The 26,312-nt window shown below is 36.0% G+C and overlaps 2 protein-coding genes across 6 annotated transcripts in view; one reads left to right on the plus strand and one right to left on the minus strand.

The window, feature by feature from the left end:
- Positions 1–11: 11 nt before the first annotated feature.
- Positions 12–23,356, minus strand: CENPQ (centromere protein Q). Of its 3 annotated transcripts, XM_030928925.1 has the most exons (10): positions 23,273–23,344; positions 22,875–22,998; positions 16,414–16,521; positions 15,623–15,677; positions 14,473–14,593; positions 13,799–13,867; positions 9,781–9,910; positions 4,993–5,112; positions 4,780–4,857; positions 12–999 (listed from the first exon to the last, which is right to left on the minus strand). In XM_030928925.1, the coding sequence occupies exons 2-10, from the start codon at positions 22,890–22,892 to the stop codon at positions 868–870; spliced, it is 831 nt and encodes a 276-aa protein (XP_030784785.1). In that variant the 5' UTR covers positions 22,893–22,998; positions 23,273–23,344; the 3' UTR covers positions 12–867. The 3 variants fall into 3 exon arrangements, with proteins under 3 accessions (XP_030784785.1, XP_010373299.1, XP_030784786.1); XM_010374997.2 differs by lacking the exon at positions 22,875–22,998 and having other exon boundaries at positions 16,414–16,533; positions 23,273–23,356; XM_030928926.1 differs by lacking the exon at positions 23,273–23,344 and having other exon boundaries at positions 16,414–16,533; positions 22,875–22,963.
- Positions 23,357–23,403: 47 nt separating this feature from the next.
- The window catches only part of MMUT (methylmalonyl-CoA mutase), a 35,602-nt gene continuing 32,693 nt past the window's right edge, over positions 23,404–26,312 (plus strand). For 2 of the 3 annotated variants that reach the window (XM_010374998.2, XM_030928927.1), the window contains exon 1: positions 23,404–23,623. The gene's annotated coding sequence lies outside the window, so the exon portion shown is untranslated. The remainder of the gene's footprint in view (positions 23,624–26,312) is intronic. The other variant, XM_010374999.2, reaches the window with a different exon arrangement.

The following is a 26,312-nucleotide window of genomic DNA, read 5'->3' on the forward strand; positions in this document are numbered from 1 at the left end:
TAGGTTACACAAAAAAGTAATTGCAGTCATTTTATTTTACAGATTAAAAACAAAAAACAAAAAAACAAAAAAACCCAAGACAGTATACTGTAGTTAGAAATAATTTTTGATACATTAGGTTATAATTTATTCCCATATATAAGCTTATTATCATAATGAGAAAAGGTTTATAAAGTTTTTTGGTTTTTTTGTTTTTTTTAATGAAATAAATATGCTAAGGTTCCTTTTTAATACTTTTTGGGAGTATGTTTTGATGACAGTAGAAAATAAATATTCAATATTAATTCACTAAACAACCAAAGAAGTAAAATTTTGATACTACCTCCAAAGTTAAAGATACCAGGCATATCTTAACTACTTCCCAAAAAAGACTAGGGAATTAGGTAAAAGAGTGAAAGCATTTGAGGATTTTTCAAGTTCCGGATGACCAGACAGAAACTTAATGTAAGCCACTGGCTACAGAATGAATGATAGCAAACGCTTAGGTTTTTATGCACTAGACACTACATGTAAACACTTACTTATCACAGTTCCTGATATGAGCTGTTAATCAATAAATGACCTCCATTCAGGCATTATAAACTATTCGATCCTTAAGGCAATTCCTATTTTGTGGTTCTAAGCAAATACTTATTGATAGAGCAATATAAATGCTGGCTTCCTAGATATGGCAACTGCTAAACACAGTTTTTAGAACTACATTAGATGCTAATGATAGAGCTACAAAGACTAATTTTAAAGTGCGTATCAGGAGATAAGAAATCCTGCAGAAGCCTTAGCCTCTGTACATATAATCATAGGTTAACAGTTTTACAAATTCGTGAACATTAAATTAATATGGAACAATCTAAAAAATAAAAAAACTCTTTAAGAGGCATTCAGTTTCTTATAGGCTTCTTCAATGAAGGTTGACATGCTCTTCATATGTGATGAATTATGAAGAATATCCAAGTCCTTTAGAAGAGCATTCTGGTTTGGAATTAGTGCCAAAATTTCTTTCTGTGGGAAAGATAGTATTAAATATAGTTGTTAACATTTTATTATGAGAAATCTCAAATGTATGTTAGAACAGTTTAAAATAAACCTTAAGTATCTATCACCTAACTTCAATAATTGTCAACTAATGGCCATTCTTCTTTCAAATCTCTCTCCCTCTCCCCATCCTGCTCCTTTCACCACTGGTAAATGATTGAGAGGATTTTTTTTTTTTTTTTTTGAGGTAGAGTTTCACTCTTGTTGCCCAGGCTGGAGAACAATGGCACAATCTTGGTTCACTGCAACCTCCATCTTCCAGGTTCAAGCAAATCTCCTGCCTCAGCCTCCCGAATAGATGGGATTACAGGCATGTGCCACCACGTCTGGCTAATTTTGTATTTTTAGTAGAGATGGTCAGGCTGTTCTCAAACTCCCGACTTCAGGTGATCTGCCGCCTCAGCGTCACAAAGTGCTGGGATTACAGGCATGAGCCACTGTGCTCAGCCAATAGGAAAATTTTTAATTACTTTTTAAGAAAACATGGGTCGGGCGTGGTGGCTCAAGCCTGTAATCCCAGCACTTTGGGAGGCCAAGATGGGCAGATCACGAGGTCAGGAGATCGAGACCATCCTGGCTAACACGGTGAAACCCCGTCTCTACTAAAAAAAAAAATACAAAAAACTAGCTGGGCGAGGTGGCGGGCGCCTGTAATCCCAGCTACTCGGGAGGCTGAGGCAGGAGAATGGTGTAAACCTGGGAGGCGGAGCTTGCAGTGAGCTGAGATCCGGCCACTACACTCCAGCCTGGGTGACAGAGCGAGACTCCATCTCAAAAAAAAAAAAAAAAAAAAAAAGAAAAAGAAAACATGAAGACTTTCCAATGCTACAAACATTTACACTACAATATCTACTGGAGTCCTTTGAAGAAAGATAAATTAGCAGTTTAGAGTTTACCACAAATAAGACAGCACTGTTTTATAAGGAGTTATATGCTATTGTTAAAAGCATAAAAAAACCAAACTGTCAATTATTTACTTCTAGAAATGTATCCCACAATTATGACTACACAAATCAGTAAAGACGTATGTACAAGGGTGTACCCAGTCTTACCTGTAACAAAAAAATTATGTATTTCCATCAGTAATTTACAAATTATATGACCTCCATGCAACAGAATGTTACATAGCTATCAACAAAAATGAGAGATTTACATGACTGACAAGATGTTCAAACTATATAGTCAAATGAGCAAAGTAATTTGCCAAACCGTTTATATCAGGTTCCATTTGTTTAAAGAACGAAATAGGACATAATGTTTTCATATATATGTGATGTATAACTGATCTATTATATACAGGGATGCCTTATTTTACTGTGTTCCCCGATACTGCAGTTGTTTTACAAACTGAAGGTTTGTGGCAACTCTGTGTAAAGGAGGTCTATCAGCACCATTTTTCCAAAAACACATGCTCACTTTGTGTCTCTGCGTCACATTTTGGTAACTGTTGTAATATTTCAAACTGTAAAAATCATTACGGTATCTGTTATGGTGATCTATGCCTAGTGTTCTTTGATGGAACTGCTGTAATTGTTCTGGGTGCCACGACTGCAACCATATCAAACAGCGAACTGAATTGGTAATTGTTATGTGTTCTGACTGCTCCACCAACCGGCCATTTCTCTCAGTTTGTCTCCCTCTCCTTGGGCCTCCCTATTTCCTGTGACACAACGATATTGAAATTAAGCCAGTTAATAATGCTACAATGGCCTCTAAGTGTTCAGGTGAAAAGAAGAATCATGTCTTTTACTTTAAATCAAAAGCTAGAGATTACTAAGTTTAGTGAGGAAGGCATATCGAAAGCCACGGAAACCAAAAGTTAGGCCTCTTGTGCCAAACGCCCAAGTTGTGAATGCAAAGGAAAAGTATTTGAAGGAAATTTAAAGTGCTACTTCAGTGAATACATGAATGATGAGAAAACAAAACAGCCTTACTGTCGATATGGGAAAAGTCTGAGTGGTCCGGATGGAAGATCAAACCAGCCACGACATTCCCTTTTAAACCGAATCCTAATCCACAGCAAGGCCCTAACTGTTTTCAAGTCTATGAAGGCTGACAGAAGTGAGGAAGTTGCAGAAGAAAAGCTTGAAGCTAGCAGAAGTTAGTTCATAAGGTTTAAGGAAAGAAGCTGTGTTTACAACAGAAAAAGTACAATGTGAAGCAGCAAGTGCTGATAGAAAAGCTACAGCTGGTTACCCAGAAGACCTAGCTAGCTAAGATCACTGGTGAAGGTGGCTATAGTAAACAACATAATTTCAATGTAAACAAAACAGCATTCTATTGGAAGAAGATGCTATCTCTAGGACTTTCATAGTTGGAAAGGAGAAGGCAATGCCTGGCTTCAAAGCTTTAAAGGACATGGTTTTGCTAGGCTCTTATTAGGGGCTAATGCAGCTGGTGACATGAAGTTGAAGCCAATGCTCACTGACCATTCTGAAAATCCCAGGGTCCTTAATTCTACTAAATCGACTACATCTGCGTTGTCTGTGCTCTGTAAATGGAACAACAAAGCCTGGGTGACAGTACATCTGTTTAGAGCATGGCTTACTGAATATTTTAAGCCCACTGTTAAGAGCTACTGCTCAGAAAAGAAGATTCCTTTGAAAATATTACTGCTCATTGAAAATGTTCACAGTTACCCAAGAGTTCTGATGAAGATGTACCAGGAGATTGTTGTTTTCACATCTGCTAACACAACATCTATTCTGCAGTCTATGAATCAAAGAGTCATGTCAACTTTCAAGTCTTATTATTTAAGAAACACATTTCATAAGGCTATAGATGCCCTAGGTAGTGATTTCTCTGATGGATCTGGGCAAAATAAATTGTAAACATCTTGAAAGAAATTTATCCTTCTGTCAGTAAGAACATTCATGATTCACAAGAGGAAGTCAAAACACCAATAACAGGAGTTTAGAAAAAATGGATTCAATTTTCAATCCTCATGGATGACTTTGAGGGGTTCAAGACTTTAGTGGAGGAAGTGACTGAAGATGTGGTGGAAATAGCAAGAGAACTAGAATTAGAAGTGGAGCCTGAAGATGTACCTGAATTGCTGCAATCTCATGATAAAACTTGAATGGACGAGGAGTTGCTTCTTATGGATGAACAAAGAAAGTGGTTTCTTGAGATGGAATCTATTCATGATGAAGATGTTGTGAACACAGTTGAAATAACAATGAAGGATATAGAATATGACAAAAACTTAGTTGACAAAGCCAGGACAAGGAATGAGAGAACTGACTCCAACTGTGAAGGAAGTTCTACTGTGGGTAAAATGCTATGAAACAGCATCACATGGTCCAGGGAAATCTTTCGTGAAAGGAAGAATCAACTGATGTGGCAAATTTCATTGTTTTCTTATTTTAAGAAATTGCCACATGCATCCCAACCTTCAGTAATCACCATGCTATCAGTCAGCAGCTATCAACACTGAGGCAAAACCCTCCACCGGCAAAAAGATTACAACCTGCTGAAGGTGCAGATGATGAACATTTTTTTAGCAATAAAGCATTTTCTAAATTGAGGTATGTCCTTTTATTTTTCTTTTATTTTTTAAAGAAATAATGCTTTTTTGCACTTACTAGACTACAGTATAGTGTAAACATAACGTTTATATGCAGAGGGAAACCAAAATATTTGTGTGACTTGCGTTACTGCAGTATTTACTTTTTTGCTGTGGTCTGAATCCAAACTTGCAATATCTCTAAAGTATGCCTGTAATCAATATGGTAAATAGGTACTTACCTGAAGTGTGGGTGCTTTGAGAGTTTTCTGAGAAAGTTCTGGAAGAGAGAGTACTCCACTAGTATTTATTTGATGCATCTAAAGTAGAAGAAAGCTACAGATTATTTCAAAAAGCTGGTTTCTCTCATCATATCATACTCGAAAGCTGTCTTGGCATAATTTAATCATTAAAAATTATATCCAAATTCCAGTAATACTGTTTAAAATAATTACCCGTTTTATCCTCTCCTCTTCTTCTTCCACCTCACTTGCCAGAATCTGAATTTTGTTCTTTAGGCTTTGAATATTCCCAGTCATTAACTCTGTGGTCTCTACCATTTTATCTATTTCTTCCTGAGTCAGAAAGAGAAAAAAAAACATTTTAACTTAAACACATTATTGTATTAAATCCTAATAGATATTGTTATACATATACATTTTTAAAAACGCCATATACATTTAAAACATTTTTAGAAGCAAATGGTGAATTTACTTTTGTTTCTTTCAAAAAATAGACTTCTTGGAGAGCTGGTATGTCAAAGTATTAATGTGTTATAAGGATATCTAATTTCCCTGGAATAAAGAGATGTACATGAACACTTCCTCAAAACTTACCAATGCTGGTAGGGTCAGGGATCCTGGAAGATCCAAGTGTAAATCTAGCAGAGCCCAGAACTGATGACAGCAAATATAGTAACCTTCCTTAAACAGCATAAAACTTCATGTAGTGGAGAAATTCTGAATTGTTTTCATTTATTTAGGAACATTTGAGAGTCTGCTATTTTAATTTGTCAAAAGGAAGTAATGTTGGGCATTAGAGCAGGGAGAATAATAAAAAAAAATGAGTAACAGTTTCCCACATTAAAGGAATATATAATTTAGAGGGGAAGATGAAAAGAAAATAAGAAATGAATAAAACAAGTATGGGGACAAGACATTAAGGATGTGTTGTGTGCAGGCTGAGGATAAAATTAAAATTAGCAAGTCTCCAGGTTTCTAAAAGGTATTAAATATGGCACTGCTTTCAAATATAGTCCTAGCAACAGTCAATGATAACATTGCCTGCTGGCTTTGGGGAACAAGTAAATAAGCCACACAGAAAATATACAGAAGTAGTAACTCTTACATCTTGTTCAGCAATAAGGTTGATGCTTTATCTATGTTATTCTGCAAATACTGGATGCAGAACTGTTGCTGGCAACTACAGTAGTCTTCCTCAAGAAATATATTTTGGCTTCTAAATGACCACTTTTTTTTTTTTTTAAAGGGTAGCTGCAGGGGTCAGCAATTGCCCATGGCATATTTTTGTACAGTTCAAGAACTGCGAGTTGTTTTTACATTTTAAAAGACTGGTCAAAACCTCAACAAAACAAAAGGATATGCAACAAAACAGTCAACCATATGTGGTCCAAAAAGGCTAAAATGTTTATTGTCCGGCCCCTTACTGGGAATGTGCTGTTCCCTGAATGCCTAAGATTTTGGGACTGTGAGCTCTATTCACTTGAATCTAAACTCCATGGAGGAACAGACTCTGTTTTTATTTTTTATTATAGTAAATTTCAAACACATACAGTAAGAGAGAACGTTATCATGAACACCCATATACGTATCAGCCAGTTTCCATTATCAACTCATGACAATTTTTTTTTTTTTTTTTTTTTTTTTTTTGAGATGGAGTTTCACTCTTGTTGCGCAGGCTGGAGTGCAGTGGTGCTATCTTGGGTCACTGCAACCTCTGCCTCCTGGGTTCAAGTGATTTTCCTGCCTCAGTCTCCTGAGTAGCTGGGACTACAGGCGCCTGCCACCATGCCCAGATAAGTTTTTTTTTCTGTATTATTAGTAGAGACAGGGTTTCACCATGTTGGCCAGTCTGGTCTTGAACTCCTAACCTCTGGTTATCCGCATGCGTTGGCCTCTCAAAGTGCTGTAATTACAGGCGTGAGCCACCGTGTCTGGCCTGTGGCCATCCTGTCACACCTTTAACTCCATCCACTTCTCCTGCTTCCTCTGCGCTATTTCAAATACTAGATATCACATCATTTTATCTATAAATATTTCAGTATATAGCTCTAAAGGATTTAAAGATATATGAGAGTACAATATCATTACTACACTTTAAAGAATCTCAATAAATTCCTTAATATCAAGCATATGGTTAGTATTCACATTTTCAGTTTTCTCATAAATTGGAGTTTTTTTTTACATTTTGTTTTAATCAGGTTCCAAACTGTTTGTGACTGGTTGATATGTCTAAGTCTCTTTTCATCTACAGGAGACTTCCATTTCAATTCATGGTGGAGATTAGTTTGCTCTGTGGAATTTTCCATGGGCTAAATTTTGTGAACTGCATTCCCTGGTGAAGTTTAAACTGGTTCCTCAGCCCTGTATTTTCTGTGAATTGGTTGTTGGATCTAACAGAGTGCTGTCCAATATAAATATAAAGCAAACCACATATATTAGTTTCCTGTGGCTGCTGTACCACCTACTTGGCTTAAAATAACAGAAATTCATTCTGTCATGGTTCTGGAGGACAGAAGTCCAAAATCAAGCTGTTGGCAGGGACACAATCCCTCTGAAGACAAGAGAGAATGGTTTCTTGTTTTTTTCAGCTTTTGGTAGCTGTACGCATTCTTTGTAGCTTCACTGCTCTCGTTTCTGCCTTTGCCTTCACGTGACTTTTTCTTTGTGCCTTCTCTTGTCTTTTATAAGAACACTTGTTGTTGGATTTAGGACCTACCCATGACAATACACGATGATTTCATCTTGAGATCCTTAATTATATCTGACAAGACCCTTTTCCTAGATTCAACCCACTACAAAGGGAATGTGTAACAGCACTGAATGAATAAAGGGGTTAAATACAACAAGGATTAAAATTTCTCATTATGAAATTTATTTTGTTCCATTGCTTTGGTTATCTTTGGGTATTATTACCATACTCACATGGTATCTTCTTTGAGGATTTTTTTTCTCAATTCCTTTTAAAAGTGTTTTTATGATTCTGAAAATTTTCTCCTTATGTTATTTTCTATTTACCATAAGCATCATTTGTTGTGTTTATTTGCTTTAGTGTTTCTTCTAATTTAGTCTACATATCTGAAAGGTTTTTTCTTTTATGTCTCATTCATTCCTGAATTCTCTTCTTTCATTTATCAGTATTTCCAAGTCTGATTTATTGATTTATAATTTTTCCCCTATACTTTCTATCATTTTTCTGAATTTATTTCAGTTCACTTGATAAATTAGGTTAATGTTCATCTATTCTAGGCACATGTCTTTTTGGCATGCTTTCGTTGTATCGGGAATGTTCTTTTTGGTCTTTATTGTCATATTTTCTTATGCTAACTCTGATTCTGAAATCCTATGGCTCCATTTTTATGACAACATCAAGGGAGTCTAAAAAATTATGCGTCAGCTGTTCTAATGCTGTCTTCCCAGAATCTCCGAGATGTTGTTCACCACTGTTGTTTCCCCAGCACCATTACTGAGTGAGAGCACGACAAAAATGTTAAATAAATAAAATTTCTGTTACTATTACAGGTTTTAGAAGATCATCACCAGCAATAACTCTAGGCTGCAGTGAGAAAAAGCAATGGGTCTAAGGCACAGAGGAGAAAACTAATGGTTACAGATCGAGTTTACAAGCTGCTAGTCCGAAAATCCTCTTATGCCAATGAAGAACTCTCCTGCCCCAGGTGCCAATGGTGCTTCGAGTGACTAACAAGCACACTGTAGACTGTAATTATGCTTATGTCCCATGGAGGTCAAATTTCAGCTGAAGACCAGAAATGCTTACGAATAGCATAAAAATCATACTATCATTTATGACTTCAAACACCCTTAACTGATGTGCATAAATACTAAATATTAAAATTCTCCATGATCATACTCTCGAACCTTTTAAAATAACCTAAATAAATGTCATCTAAGTGTTTAGGTGATGAAGCTAGTGCCAATACTGAAAAGATGCCCTAAAAAAGTAGGAACCTTGGGATGGAAATAAAATATAATATTACACTTTGAATAAAGTGAGGCAGCCACCAAAAAATGCCACCCTATTAACTAAAAATATATATAGATTTGTGTTCAGAAATTGTTCCTTCAACTTTATTCTCAATCTTATGGAAAAATGGGAATGAATTGTTACCTTTGAATTATTATACATTTTGGGAATATATTCCTTGCAGAAACTACTACCACCTTGTACTTACTAAATTGCAACTAAAATTCTATGCACACAACATCTACAAACTACTTCAAAATGTCTAAAGGATATACGGTCTGATGTGTATTAGTTTTTATAATTATATAATAAGCTCCTTAAGGTTGCTTTGTCTTAGTTGTTCGGATATCCATTACTTAAAAGCTTGAAGTTAACCATGATAGATAAGGTTATCTCCTATTATCTTCCAAAGGATGCCATACGACATAGTGATCAAGAATCGTGCTAATGTCAGAATAACAAAGTTAGCATCTCAACTTTAAGCAATCTGTCTAAGGTTCAGTTAGAAATAGCATTATGTCTTTTTATCACATTTGTAAAAAGAGAATAATTTAGGTCATACTCTAAGTCATTGTGAGGATTAAGGGATATAAGTATAAAGTGCTTAGAACAGTGTCTGAAGTGTAGGAAGTCCCCAGTACATTTTAACTCTAATGATACCTGTGTTTTCTTGCCATATACAGGTCAGAAAAACTTAACACTGTTTTAAAACGCCACAGTATTGAGTGATAAACTCCTATAAAGTGATAATTAAAAAGACTAAGATAGTTCAGTTAAAGTTAGATGAAAAAATAGGACTGCTACTTAACCACAAATATATTAGAAATACTTCAACTTTAGAGGCGCCAAGTTCAGACAAATTTTTGCTTTAATGAAAAAAAAAAAAACAATTTAATAAAAAAACCTGGTTCAAGATCTAGTATTCACTACTGCAGGAACATCATGATAATTTAAAAAACTTTAGTCTTTTCCCCTTTCCCTAACTCTCTAATTATGGATTCCCTATTCAAATTTCATACCTGCAGTAATGCCAGACCTTCTTCATTAGCTTTGCCTCGTGCCCTTTCCATATTCAGTAGCCTTGACACATTAGTTAAATCTTCCATCTTTTTGGGAGGGACTTTCAGAGTTTCACACAGTTGTAGCAATCTTAAGGATAAAATAAAAATGTAATTATTTTGTTTATTTTTTAAGTCTTATTATTATTTTAAAACAGTCCTCATTTTTTCTTGTCCTCATATTCTTAAAAGGTACAATATATTCTTTTATTACCACTGGGTAACAGTGCCAGTAAGTCTCCCCCTCAAAAAGCCCTGACAAATCATCATTTAGCCTTTCGATTTATTAAGATTTACCTCAAATTAAGGGACACTGGGGCTACTTTACTAAAAGAAAACTTTCTATTTTACACATTTGACAATGTATACACATTTTAAAACCAAAATTTCCTTGTACCATCCAGATGTTTTCTAGACTATTACAGGACATGAGTCTATTATATATTGTGAATTGTTGGTTAAGAGAGAGAACACTAGTCTAGAAGTCTTAACTATGACCCTGGACCCCAAATCTCAATTATTTTAGAGAATGTAATAAAAAACAGAGAAGATTTACCTTAGTTATTTTAAATGATTTCGAAGAAAACTAAGTTCTATAGAGTTTAAGGCAAATAAAACACTAAGATTAAAGTGCACTGCTCGAAAATATTATAAACATGAATGGTATTTAATATTAAAGTTAAAAAATTCCTTTATAAATTCGAGTTGATTTGATCACCAGTAGAAACATCTGTTTCTATCGTCACATCTGGCAGACTGCAAAATAGCTTTCCCAGATTTGATTCTTGAATTTTATGAGGAGGAAAAGCTAAATTTGATTCCTTTTATAACAGCAGCATCTTTGCATTCTAAAAAGTTCTACTACTTAAGATTTGAAGAAATCTGAACAATAGTGGAACCCACTGTCCCACTTTTGGGATCTTGTTAAAAATCTTAATTAAAAAAAAAGAATCTTTTATTTCAGATTCAGGAGTACATATGCAGGTTATGTAGGCAACTGTTGTGGGGCTTTGGTGTACAGATTATTTTTTCACCCAGGTAATAAGCATAGTACCCGACAGATAGTTTTTCAACCCTCACTCTCCTCCCTCAAGTAGGCCCTGGTATCTATTGTTCCTGTCTTTGTGTCCATATGTACTCAATGTTTAGCTCCCACTTGTGAGAACATGCACTATGTGGTTTTCTGTTCCTGTGTTAGTTTGCTTAGGATAATGACCTCTAGCTCCAACCATGTTGCTGCGAAGGACATGATCTCATTCTTTTATGGCTATATAGCATTCCAAGTTTTATATGTCCCACAATTTTCTTTATCTAATCTACCGCTGATGGGCATTTAGGTTGATTCCATGTCTTTGCAATTGTGAATAGTTCTGTGGTGAACATAAGTGTGCATGTATCTTTATGGTACAGCAATTCATATTCCTTCAGGTATATACCCAGTAATGGGATTGCTAGGTTGGAGGGTAGTTCTGTTTTAACTTGAGAATCTGCCAAACTGCTTTCCATAATGGTTGAACTAATTTACATTCCTACTAGCAGTTTAAAAGCATTCCCTTTTCTCGGCAACCTCTCAGCATCTGTTACTTTTCGACTTTTTAAGAACAGCCATTCTGACTGGTATATAAGATGGTATCTCATTGTGGTTTTCATTTGCATTTCTCTAGTAATTAGTGATGTTGAGAGCATTTTTTTCACGTTTGTTGGCTGCATGTATGTTTTCTTTTGAAAAGTGTCTGCTCATGTCCTTTGCCCACTTTTTAAAAGGATTGTTGGTTTTTTGCTTGCTAATTTGTTTAAGTTCCTTATAGAGTCTTGATATAGACCTTTGTTTGATGCATAGTTTGCAAATAAAATTTTAATTTTTGTAAAGAAGAAAGTAGGCAGCAAAAACTCCACAAATCGTAATTCTCATTAAACTGTTAAGACAAACTCCAGTTATTTAGAAAAATTGTCATTAGGCTATCATATTTAAACACAAACTATCTGCCTAAGCCTTCCTAAGAGGGATAAGTTTTTTATTTTCTTGACAAAAATATTTTATTTATGAAGTTTCTTCTATATGTTTATTAAATCAATTATGTAGAAGGGTCATTCACTACTCCAAACGTTCTAAATAGCAGTTAGACTTCCAGGAGTCTCACTAACTCTTAGAAACTAAAACCATGACTTGAATATATACTACTATATCAGCAACATTTAATCACCACTTATAACATTGTTTCTATAGGGCAGACTTTCTAGAAGTATGTTCCTTTAGAATTGTAACGGCAAACAGTTTTGTTTGCCTAGCAAACTTGTCAGTGTAATCATGGGGCTAGGTATATAATCCAGTCTATATCAATCATATCCATGGTAGCTCTTGTCACAAAATCACGCCAAGAATAGATATATATCACCTAAGCTCAGCCAATTAGAAACCATCTCCTAGAATTTTCTAACTGAAGCTAAGGGGTAAGAATTGTCTTTTTCCTCTTTCTTTACAAGGCTAAAATGATATATATACAGGAAGCTGCCTATCACTATAGTTGTAATCTAGTAAGAACTGAAAACTAAAAAAAATGAAAATAATGAAGCTAACATTTAGTCAAAAGCAGAGATGAGCCTAATATATGAAAATGAGTTCCCAGAAATATCAATTTGGGAGATGCTAGGTTAAAGAAAATGAAATAGATTTATTTACTGCAGGACTTCTTACATGCTAAGGTACCCAAATATAATTCACCATAGGTTATCTTTATCCATAGACTAACTGTAAGAACAAGTGTTTCAAATATACTTTGAGAAACACTGCTACAGAAGAATGTATTTAGAGTTCCAATTATCAGTTTGCTAACGCTATACTTTGTTGTATTGGTATAAGTAACTGTATCTTGGGTATGGTTACTTCGGGAATGAAAGCAAGCAAGCTGTGAAAGTAAAAATAAGGAGGAAATAGTCAGGCCTTGAAATGTATATCTCCATAGCTGCTACATGATGAAGAGACTGCCTATCTGTTGAATATAATCTTTTCCAGTGAACCAAGGTGATCACTATGAACAGCAACTATTATGTAATGTAATATTCTCATTCATACACTAAACATTAGTATTTGCCCTATATTAAAAAGATCCTAAACAGCTACATTTTCATTATGCTTGTATTAGCTTATTTATTATCTTTTTAATATCTTCCTCCTTCTTTAATAATAGGCTGCTATACCTTTAAGCAATTTACAAGCCTGCTTCTAGCAGTCTTTAATTTGTTCAACCTTTCTCAACAAACTCCCACCTCCAACCAACCCATCCCATTCACTCTTTCTACTTGGCTACTATGGGTTGAAAATTATATTTAAAGAAAAAGTAAATAGAATTTGTGCTCAAAGGAATTCCTTAAAATAGGTCACAAACATTTCTAGGCAAACTTGAAACTGAGAAGCAGAACATTTTCTTATAAAAAGTTGTGTAAATACTAGAGAAAAGTAATTATTGAAAATCACAGGCAGTGGTGTGCCTTTTAAGAACTCCTGAAGAGAAATCTCCATTGGTGATTTACCGTAAGATGAAGAGCAACAATATCTTAGAAAATTAGACTTGTTGCTCGTGCAAATAATTTAAGACAATATGAAGTGGAAAAACACCGCAATAGGGTAAATATCAGATAGATAAGAGTGGTGAACTATTAACTTCAAATTCTTAAAAATGAAGTTGAAGGGAGTTCAAGCTGACAAAACTGTTTTCAAATTCTGATACGGAAGAGTGAACTGTGGAAACAGAATTTTGTGATTTTCAGGGTTTTTTTTTTGTAAGTTCCCCTGAAACTTATTTGAGAAATACGTGCAGCAGCAGTTTAGAAAAAAAAGAAAACATATTTCCAAGTTGTTCACCTTCTTTAAAAAAAAAGAAAAACTTAGCATTCCACCAAGTGTCTGTTTGGCAACATAGGAAGAAGTCAGGTTTTTAAAAATTTTGTTTTAATCATTTTAATAATGCAACAGTATTACCTTTTCTTCAGGAAGTTGAGATGGTATTGTATTTCTTCTTTATCTTTAATTCTGTTACTCAAAATTGTCCTAGAGAAGAAAAAAGATGGAATAGTAGTCTGAAACACAAATAATAATATACTCTGTATATTTTTTCTCTGTGATTTCTCTCAAGTGTCCCTCCCTACTAGCCAGGCAAAATCAATCACTTTTCCTTCCATATTAAAGATACTTTAAACAGAGGTACAATGAAAAATTTCTACTTATATATATATTTTGCCACACTGTATTGTAATAAATTATATGCCTGGCTCTTCTGATCGAATTCAGCTCCACATAGCAGAATTCTGTCTTATTTTCTCTGTATCCCCTCTAGTGTGGTAGCTTCTATGTAAAGTGTCACTCTGAACTCAACTTCTGCCTAAACAATCTCTATTGACATAAATTAAAATTTTATTCATAGCAAGTCAGGCCACAAACACTTGCTTTTATTTCATTGATAGAATTTCAAGTTTCTAAAATTAACAAAGACTTTTCTGCTGAAGGCAAATACCACCACATTAATTATATCCTTTTCCGAAATAGAAATACACTCTATTACCTTAAGATAGACTAGCAATATTTAAAAGAACAGTATCCATAGGAAACGCCTAAGTGGGAACCAAAAGAATGAAATGGAAAAATTTTATACTCACCTTATTACTGATTCCATCATAGTTTGCAAATAGTCTCTGGTACTCTTTGACAGAGGTTGCCAGGTTTTTCTCTTGCTGGGTGCTATCTTTATCTGTTTTAGGTTAGTGTACTTTGTTTGTCCTGTCGTAATAGAAGAGGCTCTGATCAATCTAGATGTTTTACATATTGTTGCTTAAAAACTGAATGTTTGCATCTAAAAAAGCTTATGCAATTATCAGAACAAAATATTATCAAGCTGTATAAACTGTTTAATTTACTTTTTATCACACAGCTATAACATTCCAGGTGTTGAATATGAATATGCTTTCTATTGATAAGTTAATGGAAATACTACCAAGTGATAATAGAAATAATTTTAAATGAAGAATCGAACTTTAATTATAAAAGGTTTCATTCGCAGAAATGGCCTACATTCTTTAAACATTTCATTGAGAGGACCAGAAAACTATTTTCCAAATGTTGGATGGCAACTGGAACAAAACAGACTAATCAAACCACAAATAGCTAGTGTCAACTATGTTGTTGGTACTGTTCTACTTATTAGGTATTAAAAAAAGAAGAAATAGTACTGGATCTCATGAAAATCAGTGCTGGAGAGAAGGAGTATTGAACAAATTATAGGCATGCAAAGCATACAAAAGGAAAAAAAAAAAGTATTGTATGCTATGGGAGTATAAAACCAGAGGACCTAACCTAGTGTTGGCTGAGGAGATGTAAAGAATCCTTTCACAAAACAGTGATGTTTAAGCAAAGGCAACTACTCCAAACTAGTTTACTCTAAACCAACTTATAATAGTGGTTCCAAACTAATCTATACAGAACAGAAAGCATATTTGTCTTGAAGAAAAATCAGGTTTGTTTTTTTATTACAGATCACTAATAATGCAGGCTGTGGGCCACTTTGATTTTCTCTATTTCCTATCAACTCAGTGGCATTGAAGTCTCTACAGTATTTTGCCAGAGGTGCTAAATAAAATTTCAGTTGACCAAAATAACTAACCACTACTACATATTCTTACAAAAATGCAAATGTAGTTGTTTATTACTATTTTTTCCAGAACTCATAAACAAGATGCTGAACATTTTTTCATGAATGTAGATATAGCTTGACACAGAAGCAGGTTAAACAAGGTAATAGAAAAGAAATACCTTCAGAAGACAGAACTTTTAGATGATTTTTATTTCTTTTCACTGTGTTTCTAACCTACAGGGGAAAACACATGCATAAACATAAACAGAATTAAACATCAGATAAAAGGATACTACTTTTACAATAGATTTTTATATATGTCAAAGAGTATTCATATAATTTCTAGTAGATAGAAAAAAAATGTATGTTGCTACTTCTACAGAAAAATGGTATATATTTATCACAGGCAGAGGATATACTAAAGCAATTCTTGACAATGGTGATAATAACAAAATTTTATACAGTGTCAAAGAATGTTTTAAATGAATCATTACTTACTTTGCCTAAGAAATAGTGTTACATACTTTACCTCCAAAACAAATATAGGCATTGCCTAATGAGTAGGGTAAAACCTGAAACTTTTTTTTTTTTTTTTTTTCAGATGGAGTCTCACTCTTTTCGCCCAGGCTGGAGTGCAAGGACACAAACTCGGCTCACTGCAACCTCCACCTCCTGGGTTCAAGCGATTCTGCGGCTTCAACCTCCGGAGCAGCTGAGATTACAGGTGCGCACCACAATGCCCAGCTAATTTGCGTGTGTGCGTGTGTGTGTGTGTGTGTGTGTGTGTGTCTATATATATATATTTTTTAAGTAGAGACAGGGTTTCACCATGTTAGCCAGGATGGTTTCAATCTCCTGACCTCGTGATCCACCCACCTCGGCCTCTCTAAGTGCTGGGATTACAGACATGAGCCACAGTGCTTGGCCCTAGTCGAAGATTTCTAAATGAGAAACTTGATATTTTCATTACCTTTTTCTCTGACAACACAACTTCCTCATTATCCTTTTTTCTCTTTGGATTTCTTTTTAACTGTTCAAAGTTTTTCTTGGAAGCATTTGCTTTACCAGACATCTTGATCTAAATACAGTGCTTCAAAAAAAAAAAAAAAAATCTGTAAAGATGAAAATACAAAAAAAGCTAAAGCCTTGCACAATGTTTTGTTTAAAAAACTTACCTATAAATGTTCCACATTCTCTTTTTTTTTTTTTTAAAGAAAAATGATACTAAAAGTTTGGGGATAGTATTGTATGCTTTTAAACAAACATTTTAAAACAAATAATTTTCACTCTTATCAGAATAAGGATATCTAATTCAATTTCATTCCTAGAAATTAACTTCCATTTGTATGGATTTTAGAAAATCATTTAAAAATGCTTTTGTATCTCTTATTTTATACTCAATCGTATAATAACATCCTCTCCATGTTTAAGTCCACGGAAATAGAAATATAAAGTGGTCACAGATAATGTCAGTTTAAGGAGTAAAACCTAGGTCTTGTTATTTTAAGTAATAAATTTACCATTACTCAATTTTTGCCAAAAATGGAAGGAGACAGTTTTTAGGATTATACCATCAATCTATGTGGAAATTCATCTGTTGGTCTGACACTACTAAGAATTTAAACTGCAATCCTATCTGGGCTATGTGCATTTTAACAAGAGTACAGAAATGTACTGATTACCCTGCCCTCTCGCAAATTACAAAACAGACATGGGATTGGAAATGGGGATTTGATAAAATTTAGAGTAATTTTCCCTCTTTTATTACCAAACTCATTTCTGATAAAAGGAACAGAAGAATGAGATACTTATTCTTGCATTACATCATAAGAAGTGGATAGAAGTTAGGTGCAGTATACAAGGAAATATGTATACGTACATATTAGCTATATATGCCTAGAAAATACATATATACACATACAAATACATACACATATTAGCCATAGCTAGATATACAGATAAATTATTCCTCATTCCTTTTCTAAACATTCAGAATTATCATACTGATACAGTTTAAATATACCTATGGATTTAGAGAGAGACAATAAAGTAGGTACTCTGGATAAATCTATTCTTTCAAATGTTAAAAGCTTCAAGCTCCCTTCCACCGAAGACTGGAAATAAAAAGTGGGAAAGAATTAACAGAAAGGTCACAAACTACATTTAGCAACCACATATCAGACCAGTTACAAAAAGCATTAGAAGTCAAAATATCACTTTACCCTGCTCTTGAACCATGTGATACCTTACCAAACACTCATTCTCTATCTTGTGTTCAATTTCTAAAATGCCTACTTCCCTCAACTTTACATCTACACCCTTATACTTCCCCTACTTAAAAACCTATCCACATGACAGAATTTCACTTATAGATCTCTCCTGGAAGGGCTGACATGTACAGCAGTTCAAGTTGTTCACTGAATAAAAGCATCCAGTGAAAGGGCAAGTGACAGCTGAGATTTTAGATTAAAAATGGTACCCATTCTTTCTTACGATTGTTAATGAGAAGGTGTTATGTCCCCATGTCTTAAATCTCGGCAGACTCTGAAGCTGTTTGAGCAGCAGAATATAGTAGAAGTGATTCTGTTCTAGCTTACTGGCTTAGACATGAAGAGACTGGCAACTTTGACTTCCTCTTGCTTAGAAACACTTGCTTTTTTTTTTTTTTTTTTTTTTTGAGATAGTCTTGCACTGTCGCTTGGGCTGGATCTCAGCTCACTGCTGCAACCTCTGCCTCCCAGGTTCAAGCGATTCTCCTGCCGCAGCCTTCCAAGTAGCTGGGATTACAGGCACCCGCCAGTACGCCCAGCTAATTTTTTGTATTTTTAGTAGAGATGGGGTTTCACCATGTTGGTCAGGCCGGTCTTGAACTCCTGACCTCAAGTGATTCTCCTGCCTTGGCCTCCCAAAGTGCTGAGATTACAGGTGTGAGCCACTGAGCCCAGATAACGCTTGCTTTTGTAACCAAGCCATAACCATATGAGGGATGCCAACACTGAGAGGAATTGAAACCCCAGGAAGTTCTTAGCTGATCTCCCAGCCAATAGCCAGCACCAACTTGCCAGTCTGGTACATGTACCTAAGTCAGTATGTTGCAGCCCACACTGCGTGGACATGAGCAAGCTCTGCCTAATCCCTCCCAATCCCAAATTTTGGAACAAATTAAGTGAGTAAAAAATTTACCCCTATATGTTCTGTGTAACAGTCAAACTCTTTACCATGCCATTTTTAGTTCTTAACCTAACTCTGCCTACCTTTTCATACTTCTCTCCTACTACTCCTTAATCAAATCTCCCTCTCTAGCTAGATTTGATGATTTCCTGAACACACTTTGAGTAATTCTGCCTCCCAAACATATACTGTACCTTCTACCTGAGCATCTCTCTCCCATCTCTGCCCACCCTCTCAGATCATGAGCCACCTCCTTCTCAAAATCTTCCTAACTATTCTACTTCATTTCTCTCTAAGTCTGTGGCTCTTGTGCTCTCTCTCATTTGGCACTATTTATAGTTTGGTTCCATTAATCATTTTCTTCTCGATATTCTTTATTAAAATAACATGTAATTTAGTGCTACTCCAAATCTCATTCAAACTGTTTGCCATAATCCTTTCAAGTGTGGAAATTGAAGGTAATCATTTAGAAAATTTTACAGCAATTTGATAAGAGTAATTTTGTGCACATTGAACCTAATCATAAAATAATTAGCCTTGTCTTTGCCATATCATTTTCTAGTAATTACTATTTCTTTAAAAAGACTTTTTTCAGAACAGTTTTAGATATACAGAAAATTGAGCAAAACATACAGAAACTTCTTATATACTCCCTGCCCCCCCCATCTCCTGCAAGCTCTAGTATTAACATCACACACCAAAGTGGTACATTTGTTGTAATTGTTGACACATCATATTACCCAAAATTTATTGTTTACATCAGAGTTCACTCCTGGTATTAGACCACGAGGCAGTTTGACTAATAATTGATTTTTAATTGCATTTTACAAAATTATCAGTTATGACTGATTAGAAATAAAAAACAAAACCGGTCTAACAGAGTTTCAGAAGTACTGTTAACAATGAAACCTACTTGAGGCACTAGACAATAGCACAACGTTTCTCAACCTCAGCACTATTAACATTTTAGATGGATCATTCTTTATTGTGGAGTCTGTGGTGTGTATTGTAGGATGTTTAGCAGCATGCTTGGGTCTACGTAGACCGTCACATGCTAGAATACCTCCAACCCCTGAGTAGAGTCAACCAAAATTGTTTCCAGACATTGCCAAATGTCTCCTGGGTCAAAATCAACCCAGGTTGAGAACACTACCATAATGGTTAAGAGCAGTTCTGCGACAAGGGTAAATTGTTCAAGCTCCAAATCTAGCCCTGCCACTTAATTAACTGTATATCTTTGGGCAAGTAAATTAACTCATTTTCCCCATTAGTCAAATGATTAATAAAAGTACTAACATTAAAGACTTTTGTAAAGCAAAAATGATTTAGCGAAGAATATATAAACCACCTAGAACAGTATTTGAGACATAGCAAGAATCCAATAAACAAAATACATCGTTTCTATTACTTCTGGGCTACTTGCAATGCATATAAAAATAAATAGATATTTCGTCCCATTCTTAGATCCAAGGGAAACCATAGCTTAGTGATAGTGCATAGGTAGAGACAGATATGAAAATAATTACTATATATATTTGTAAATGTTATAAAGAGGCAAGTGAGCGAATGACTGTCTTAAACTGGTTTGTGCATATGGGTAAGAATGTACAGGCATAACTCTTTTTATTATGTTTCACTTTATTGAGCTTCGCAGACACTGTATTTTGTTGTTGTTGTCATCTTACAAACTAAAGGTTGTGGCAAGCCTGCATTGAGCAACTATATTGATGCCATTTTTCCAACAGATTGTCCTCACTCTTCATGTTTCTGTGTCACATTTTGATAATTCTCAAAGTATTTCAAAACTTTTCATTATTATATCTATTATGGTGATTGATGTTACTACTATAATTGTTTTGGGGCACTATGAAGCATGCCAATATCAGACAGAGAACTTAATAGGTAAATGTTGTGTGTGTTCTGACTGCTCCACCAACTGGCTGTTCCCTGCCTCTCTCCCCCTCCTTAGGCCTCCTTGTTCCCTGAGACACAATGATATTGAAATTAGGCCAATTAATAACCCTACAATGATCTCCAAGTGTTCAAATGAAAGGAAAAATCACACCTCTCTCACATTAAATTAAAAGCTAGAAATGATTAAGCAAAGTGAGGTAGGCATGTCAGAAGCCAAGATAGGCTGGAAACCACACCAGTTAGCCAAACTGTGAATGCAAAGGGAAAGTTCTTGAAGGAAATTTAAAGTGCTATTCCAGTGAAGACATGAATGATAAGAAAGCAAAAACAGCCTTATTACTGATAGGGAGAAAGTTCGAGTGGTCTGGCATTGAAAATCAAACTAGCCACAACACTCCCTTAAACCAAAGACGAATTCGTGGCAAGGTCTTAATTCACTTCAATTCTGTGAAGGCTGAGACAGGTGAGACAGTTGTAGCCAAAGAGCTTGAAGCTAGCAGAGCTTGGTTCCTGAGGTTTAAGAAAATAAGCCATCTCCATAACAAGAAAGTACAAAGTGAAGCAGCAAGTGCTGATGCAGAAGCTGCAGCAAGTTATCTAGTTCTAGGTAAAATAACCGATGAAGGTGGCTACACTAAACAACAGATTTTCCATGAAGACAAAACAGCCTTCTCTTAGAAGATGCTCTCTAGGAGTTTCATGTCTAGAAAGTCACTGCCTGGCTTCAAAGCTTCAAAAGAGAGGCTGACTCTCTTGTTAGGGGCTAATGTGGCTGGTGACTTGAAGCCAATGCTCATTGACCATTCTGAAATATCCTAGGGCTCTTATTCTTTTAAATCTACTCTGTCTGTGCTCTGGAAATGGAAGAACAAAGCCCGGGTGACAGCACATCTGTTTACAGCATGATTTACTGAGTATTTTAAGCCCATCTTTGAGACCTACAGCTCACAAAAAGATTCCTTTCAAAATAATACTGCTCAAAGACCATGTACTTGGTCACCCAAGAGCTCTGATAGAGATGTACAAGGAGATTAACACTGTTTTCCTGTCTGCTAACACATTCATTCTGCAGCCCATGAATCAAAGAATAATTCTGACTTTCAAGTTATAGTATTTAAGAAATACATTTTGTAAAGCTATAGCTGCCCTAGACAGTGATTCCCCTGATGGATCTGGGCAAAATAAATTGAAAACTTCTGGAAATGATTCACCATTCCAAATGCTAGTAAGAACATTCATGATTCATGGGAGGAGGTCAAAATAGCAACATTAACAGGAGTTTGGAAAAAGTTGATTCCAGCCCTCATGGATGACTTTGAGGGGTTCAAGACTTCAGTGGAGGAAGTCACGAAAGATCTGGTGGCAATAGCAAGAGAAATAGTGGAGCCTGAAGATGTACCTGAACTGCTGCAATATCACGATAAAACTAGTGGATAAGAAGTTGCTTCTTAGGAATGAGCAAAGTTCTTGAGATGGAATCTACTCCTGGTGAGGATGTTGTGAATATTGTTGAAATACCAACAAAGAATTCAGAATATCACAAAAACTTAGTTGCTAAAGCAATGGTAGGGGTTAAGAGGATTTACTCTAATTTTGAAAGAAGTTCTACAGTGGATAAAATGCTTTCAAACAGCATCGCCGTTTACTAAGAGATTAGTAAAAGATTCACTAAGAGAAATCTTTAGTGAATGGAAGAGTCAACTGCTGTATAAACTTCATTATTTTGTTATTTTAAGAAACTGCCACAGCAACTCCAATCTTCAGCAACCATCACCCTGATTGGTCAACAGACATCAACATCAAGCAAGACCCTCCACCAGCAAAAAGATTAGGACTTGCTGAAGGCTGAGATGATTGTTAGCATTTTTTAGCAAAAAAATATTTTAAAATTAAAGTATGCTCAGTATTTTTTTACACATAATGCTATTGCACACTTCATAGGTTACAATACAGTGTAAATACAACTGTTATATGCACTGGGAAACCAAAAAAATCATGTGACAGGCTTTATTAACTTTACTGTGGTGGTCTGGAACCGACCCCGCAGTATCTCGGAGGTATGCTTGTACATTATTCATGGAAAAAGTATTATTTTAATGACGTTTTGAAATAGTGAAAAAGTAGAAAAATGAAGCATCCAAGGGAAAACAGTAAAACTCGGACGGCAGGAAAGCTCGGGAAAAACAAAACAAAACAAAAAAACTGGCGTGTTCAGGGACAGGAGAAGTTCAGCGAGGTTTTTAATGTGTATAGGAGTGAAAAGAAATAAGGCTGGACAGTAGTTTGCCGCCAGACTATATGCTTTAGGAGACAGGGAGGCATTCTAGGTTGTCTTGTTTTCCTTACCAGCTTGTTGGTACTCATGGGACTCAATTATCTCAATTTAGACCTCTATGTGGGCACAAGAGTGAGTAGGACGCCTGGAAAAACAGACACTAATGTCCTAGGCTGCACTTGACTTCACTCGTGCCTGCGGAAGAAATCCAGCAATGAGGATGAGCATAAGGATGATTCGGGGGAAATAGGGAGGAAGTATTCATGCTTTTGCTCCCTCCACCCTTATCAAATATCTCAATCCCAGGATCCTAACGGCAGACCTTTTAGGACATCAGGCATTTCCCCGTGAACAATCCCCCCTCGCCCTCCTCAAATACAAACCGCGAAGTCTGCCACAAACGCGTTGGCTTTAAAACTCATCCCTCAACTTTGGATCCACCCAGCCGGTTAAGGATATCACGACTCACCACTGATTCTTCTTGCACCCTTCTGGGAGCCGCGCTTAGAATAATTCGCGCCCAAATATTCGTAAACAGAGGAGACCCGGAAGTGGGCGGGAAGAAAGCGGAAACGGGCATCTAACCCTACCCCTAAACGTCATCAGGAACGCGCCCGTGAGAGCGCGATTAGATTGGCTGGAGGGAAGGCGGAGTCGGCCTACGCCCCCAGAGTCATCCGGATGTCGCTGGCGGTTGCGCGGTTTGTGTGGGCTTGGTGAGGGCGGGGAGACCTGGCTGTGCGGATCTCTGACAGGTGAGGCGGGGGACGCAGAAGTCCAGCCGCCCTCTCATGCAGCGGAGTCCGAAACAGGCCTCCCAGTGAGTAGGACGTACACCTTTCAGATCGCTCCATTCTTCTGGCTCCTGTCCCTCCTCTTCCCCTGTATTTTGAACTTTTGTCCTTTCTCTCCCCGTCTGTCCTTTACTTCTGTCTTCTTAACTTCCTACTGTGACGGGATCCCACTCTCTGCCTTCTCCTTAGGTTTAGATTTTCACTTCGACCAATCTCTCTTTTTGGGCGAAGTCCTTGGCAATTCGGAGGTACTTCTGGAAAGAAGGTGCTTTTAATACTTTAGGGGCCATGTCGTTATCTTCTCTGGCCACCTAAGCACCCTGAACTGTTCCCGTTGGCAGAGGTCACTTTTTGTGTGGTTCCAACGGAATGAGCTTGCTTCATGACTGCCTCCCTTCTAGGTTGTGGGTTACGTTATTGTCAGGGTTTTTCTAAGAGTTTTCGGGACTAAAAGTGATTTTCTGTGTGTAAACAGGATTAAGAGTGTAAACAGGTTAAGAGTGAGAGGTAGAATAGAAAAGACAGGTCTAAATTGACGTAAAAGCTGAAATTACTAACTCGTTCTCAGTTTTGTCTAGAAAGAAGGTGGTTTTAGGGAAGCTCGAAGCCCTGGATAACGTACGTGTGTAAAGTTTTAAACCACTTGATGATTTTCTCTCAATATAATTTTGTGTTTAATGATGTACTTATGCTAATATCAAATATAATTTTCATGTCCTATGTTTCCATCTCCAAACCCAACTGGTTGAACATCAGAGTACCTTCTTGAACTATTAATGTACAATCACACGTCAGCAGCTAAAGCTTGAAAATTACTGGTTCAGAATATTTTTCTCACTGATTTGTTTTTGAGGTGTGGGGGTGGGATTAATCATTGCTCTTTAACTCATTTTAGTTGTCAGTAACATATTTGCTTTGCGTGTTGCTTCTTTGAATGCTTGAGGCCTCTCTTGATGGTCTTCTGAGAAAATTCAGAGGTCGTATTGCCATCCACAGTAGTTGTGTTTTTATCTAAAAATGGTATCTGTTTCCAGCGTCCACCAATTCACATGTGATTTTCAAGCAAGACCTTCCACCAGCAGAAAGATTAGGACTTGCTGAAGGCTGAGATGATTGTTAGCATTTTTTAGCAATAAAATATTTTAAAATTAAAGTATGTACAGTATTTTTTTACACATAATGCTATTGCACACTTAATAGGTTACAATACACTGTAAATACACCTGTTATATACACTGTGAAACCAAAAAATTTGTGTGACAGGCTTTATTAACTTTATTGTGGTGGTCTGGAACCGACCCTGCAATATCTCGGAGGTTATTGTCCCTTATACGGGGCTCTTTCCTATTAGTTGTTCAGATTTGGGAAAGTCCACGTGAAATGAGTGTGATATTTCCTGCCAACAGTTTAGACTCAGGTGGTTTTCAAATTACCTTTTATAGGATTACTATTGAAACGGTTTAGTTGTAGCTTCATTATTTTTCTCACCCACCTTTTAAGCTAGTAAATATAGTGGATGGCTTGCAAAAAGATGGATGACAAGGACCCCATTGATTTAAAGAATAAAAATCCTGCTAGTATTAAAAAATTGAAGGGTTTTTTTGTTTGTTTGTTTGTTTCTTTTTTCTTTTTTTTTTTTTTTTTTGGGACGGGGTCTCTTTGTTGCCCAGGTTGGAGTGCAGTGGCACGATCTGTGCTCATTGCAACCTTTGCTTCCCGGGTTCAAGTGATTCTCATGCCTCAACCTCCTGAGTAGCTGGGAATTACAGGCGTGTGCCTCCACGCCTGGCTAATTTTTCTATTTTTAGTAGAGATTGGGTTTCACCATGTTGGCCAGGCTGGTGTTGAACCCCTGACCTCAAGTGATCCACCCGCCTCGGCCTCCTGGAGTACTGGGATTACAGGCGTGAGCCACCATGCCCGGCCTCTTTTTTGTTATGTTTCCATTTAGACTTTGTTCTATGTACTTTTTACATAGTTGAACCTATTGCATTTAAAATTATGTGTCTTGAGTCTTTTACTTACTACTTTTTGAGTTTCTCTTTTTTTGAGAAACTACGCATAACACATTAACTTTGTACTTATACATGTATTTACAGAAACTGCATAAAACATAACTGTATAATTTGATGAATTTCCACAAACAGAACATATCTATGTAAGTGGCAATCAGATCAAGAGCATTACCCCCAAAAGCCCCTCTCTTACTCCTGTTGTATTCTAGCAACCATAAGTAATCATTCTTCTGACTTCCGACATCAAAGATTAGTTTTGCTAGCTTTCTAAACATATTTTAATAGCTACATGAAATGCTATCATTTTTATATGCTGTAATTCACTTATTCATATGTTATTAGACACGATTTTCCTAAATTTTATCTATTACAAATAAAACTATAAGGAACATCTATGTATTATTACAGAAGCTTTCCCAGGAGTAATGTTCCTTAGTGGAATGGCGTAAACATTTCTGAAGCATTTCATATATATTGACAATTTACTTTCCAAAGTAGTTAAAATAGTTAATACTCTCACCAGTGGTTTATGTCTCTTGTTTAACAACCCCGTAGTAAGTGTTGAGTATTTGTTTCATTTAAACTTTACTAAACTGATAGGTAAGAAGTGATATGGAAAATAAAATTTGAAACTCCCTTTATTTGTTGCCTTATCCAGTACAATACACATAGTATAGTGAATATATTAATGTTTGTATCT

This window comes from Rhinopithecus roxellana, chromosome 4, assembly GCF_007565055.1.
Source record: "Rhinopithecus roxellana isolate Shanxi Qingling chromosome 4, ASM756505v1, whole genome shotgun sequence".
NCBI classification, from domain to species: domain Eukaryota; kingdom Metazoa; phylum Chordata; class Mammalia; order Primates; family Cercopithecidae; genus Rhinopithecus; species Rhinopithecus roxellana.

What these genes read in the sequence shown, in the direction of transcription:
- CENPQ (XM_030928925.1), bottom strand. An exon ending in TTGTGTTGTCAGAGAAAAAG is followed by an intron (nt 15,678 to 16,413) that starts GTAATGAAAATA and finishes TTTCCCCTGTAG; the next exon opens with GTTAGAAACACAGTGAAAAG. An exon ending in AAGGTCTGGCATTACTGCAG is followed by an intron (nt 5,113 to 9,780) that starts GTATGAAATTTG and finishes TTTCTGACTCAG; the next exon opens with GAAGAAATAGATAAAATGGT.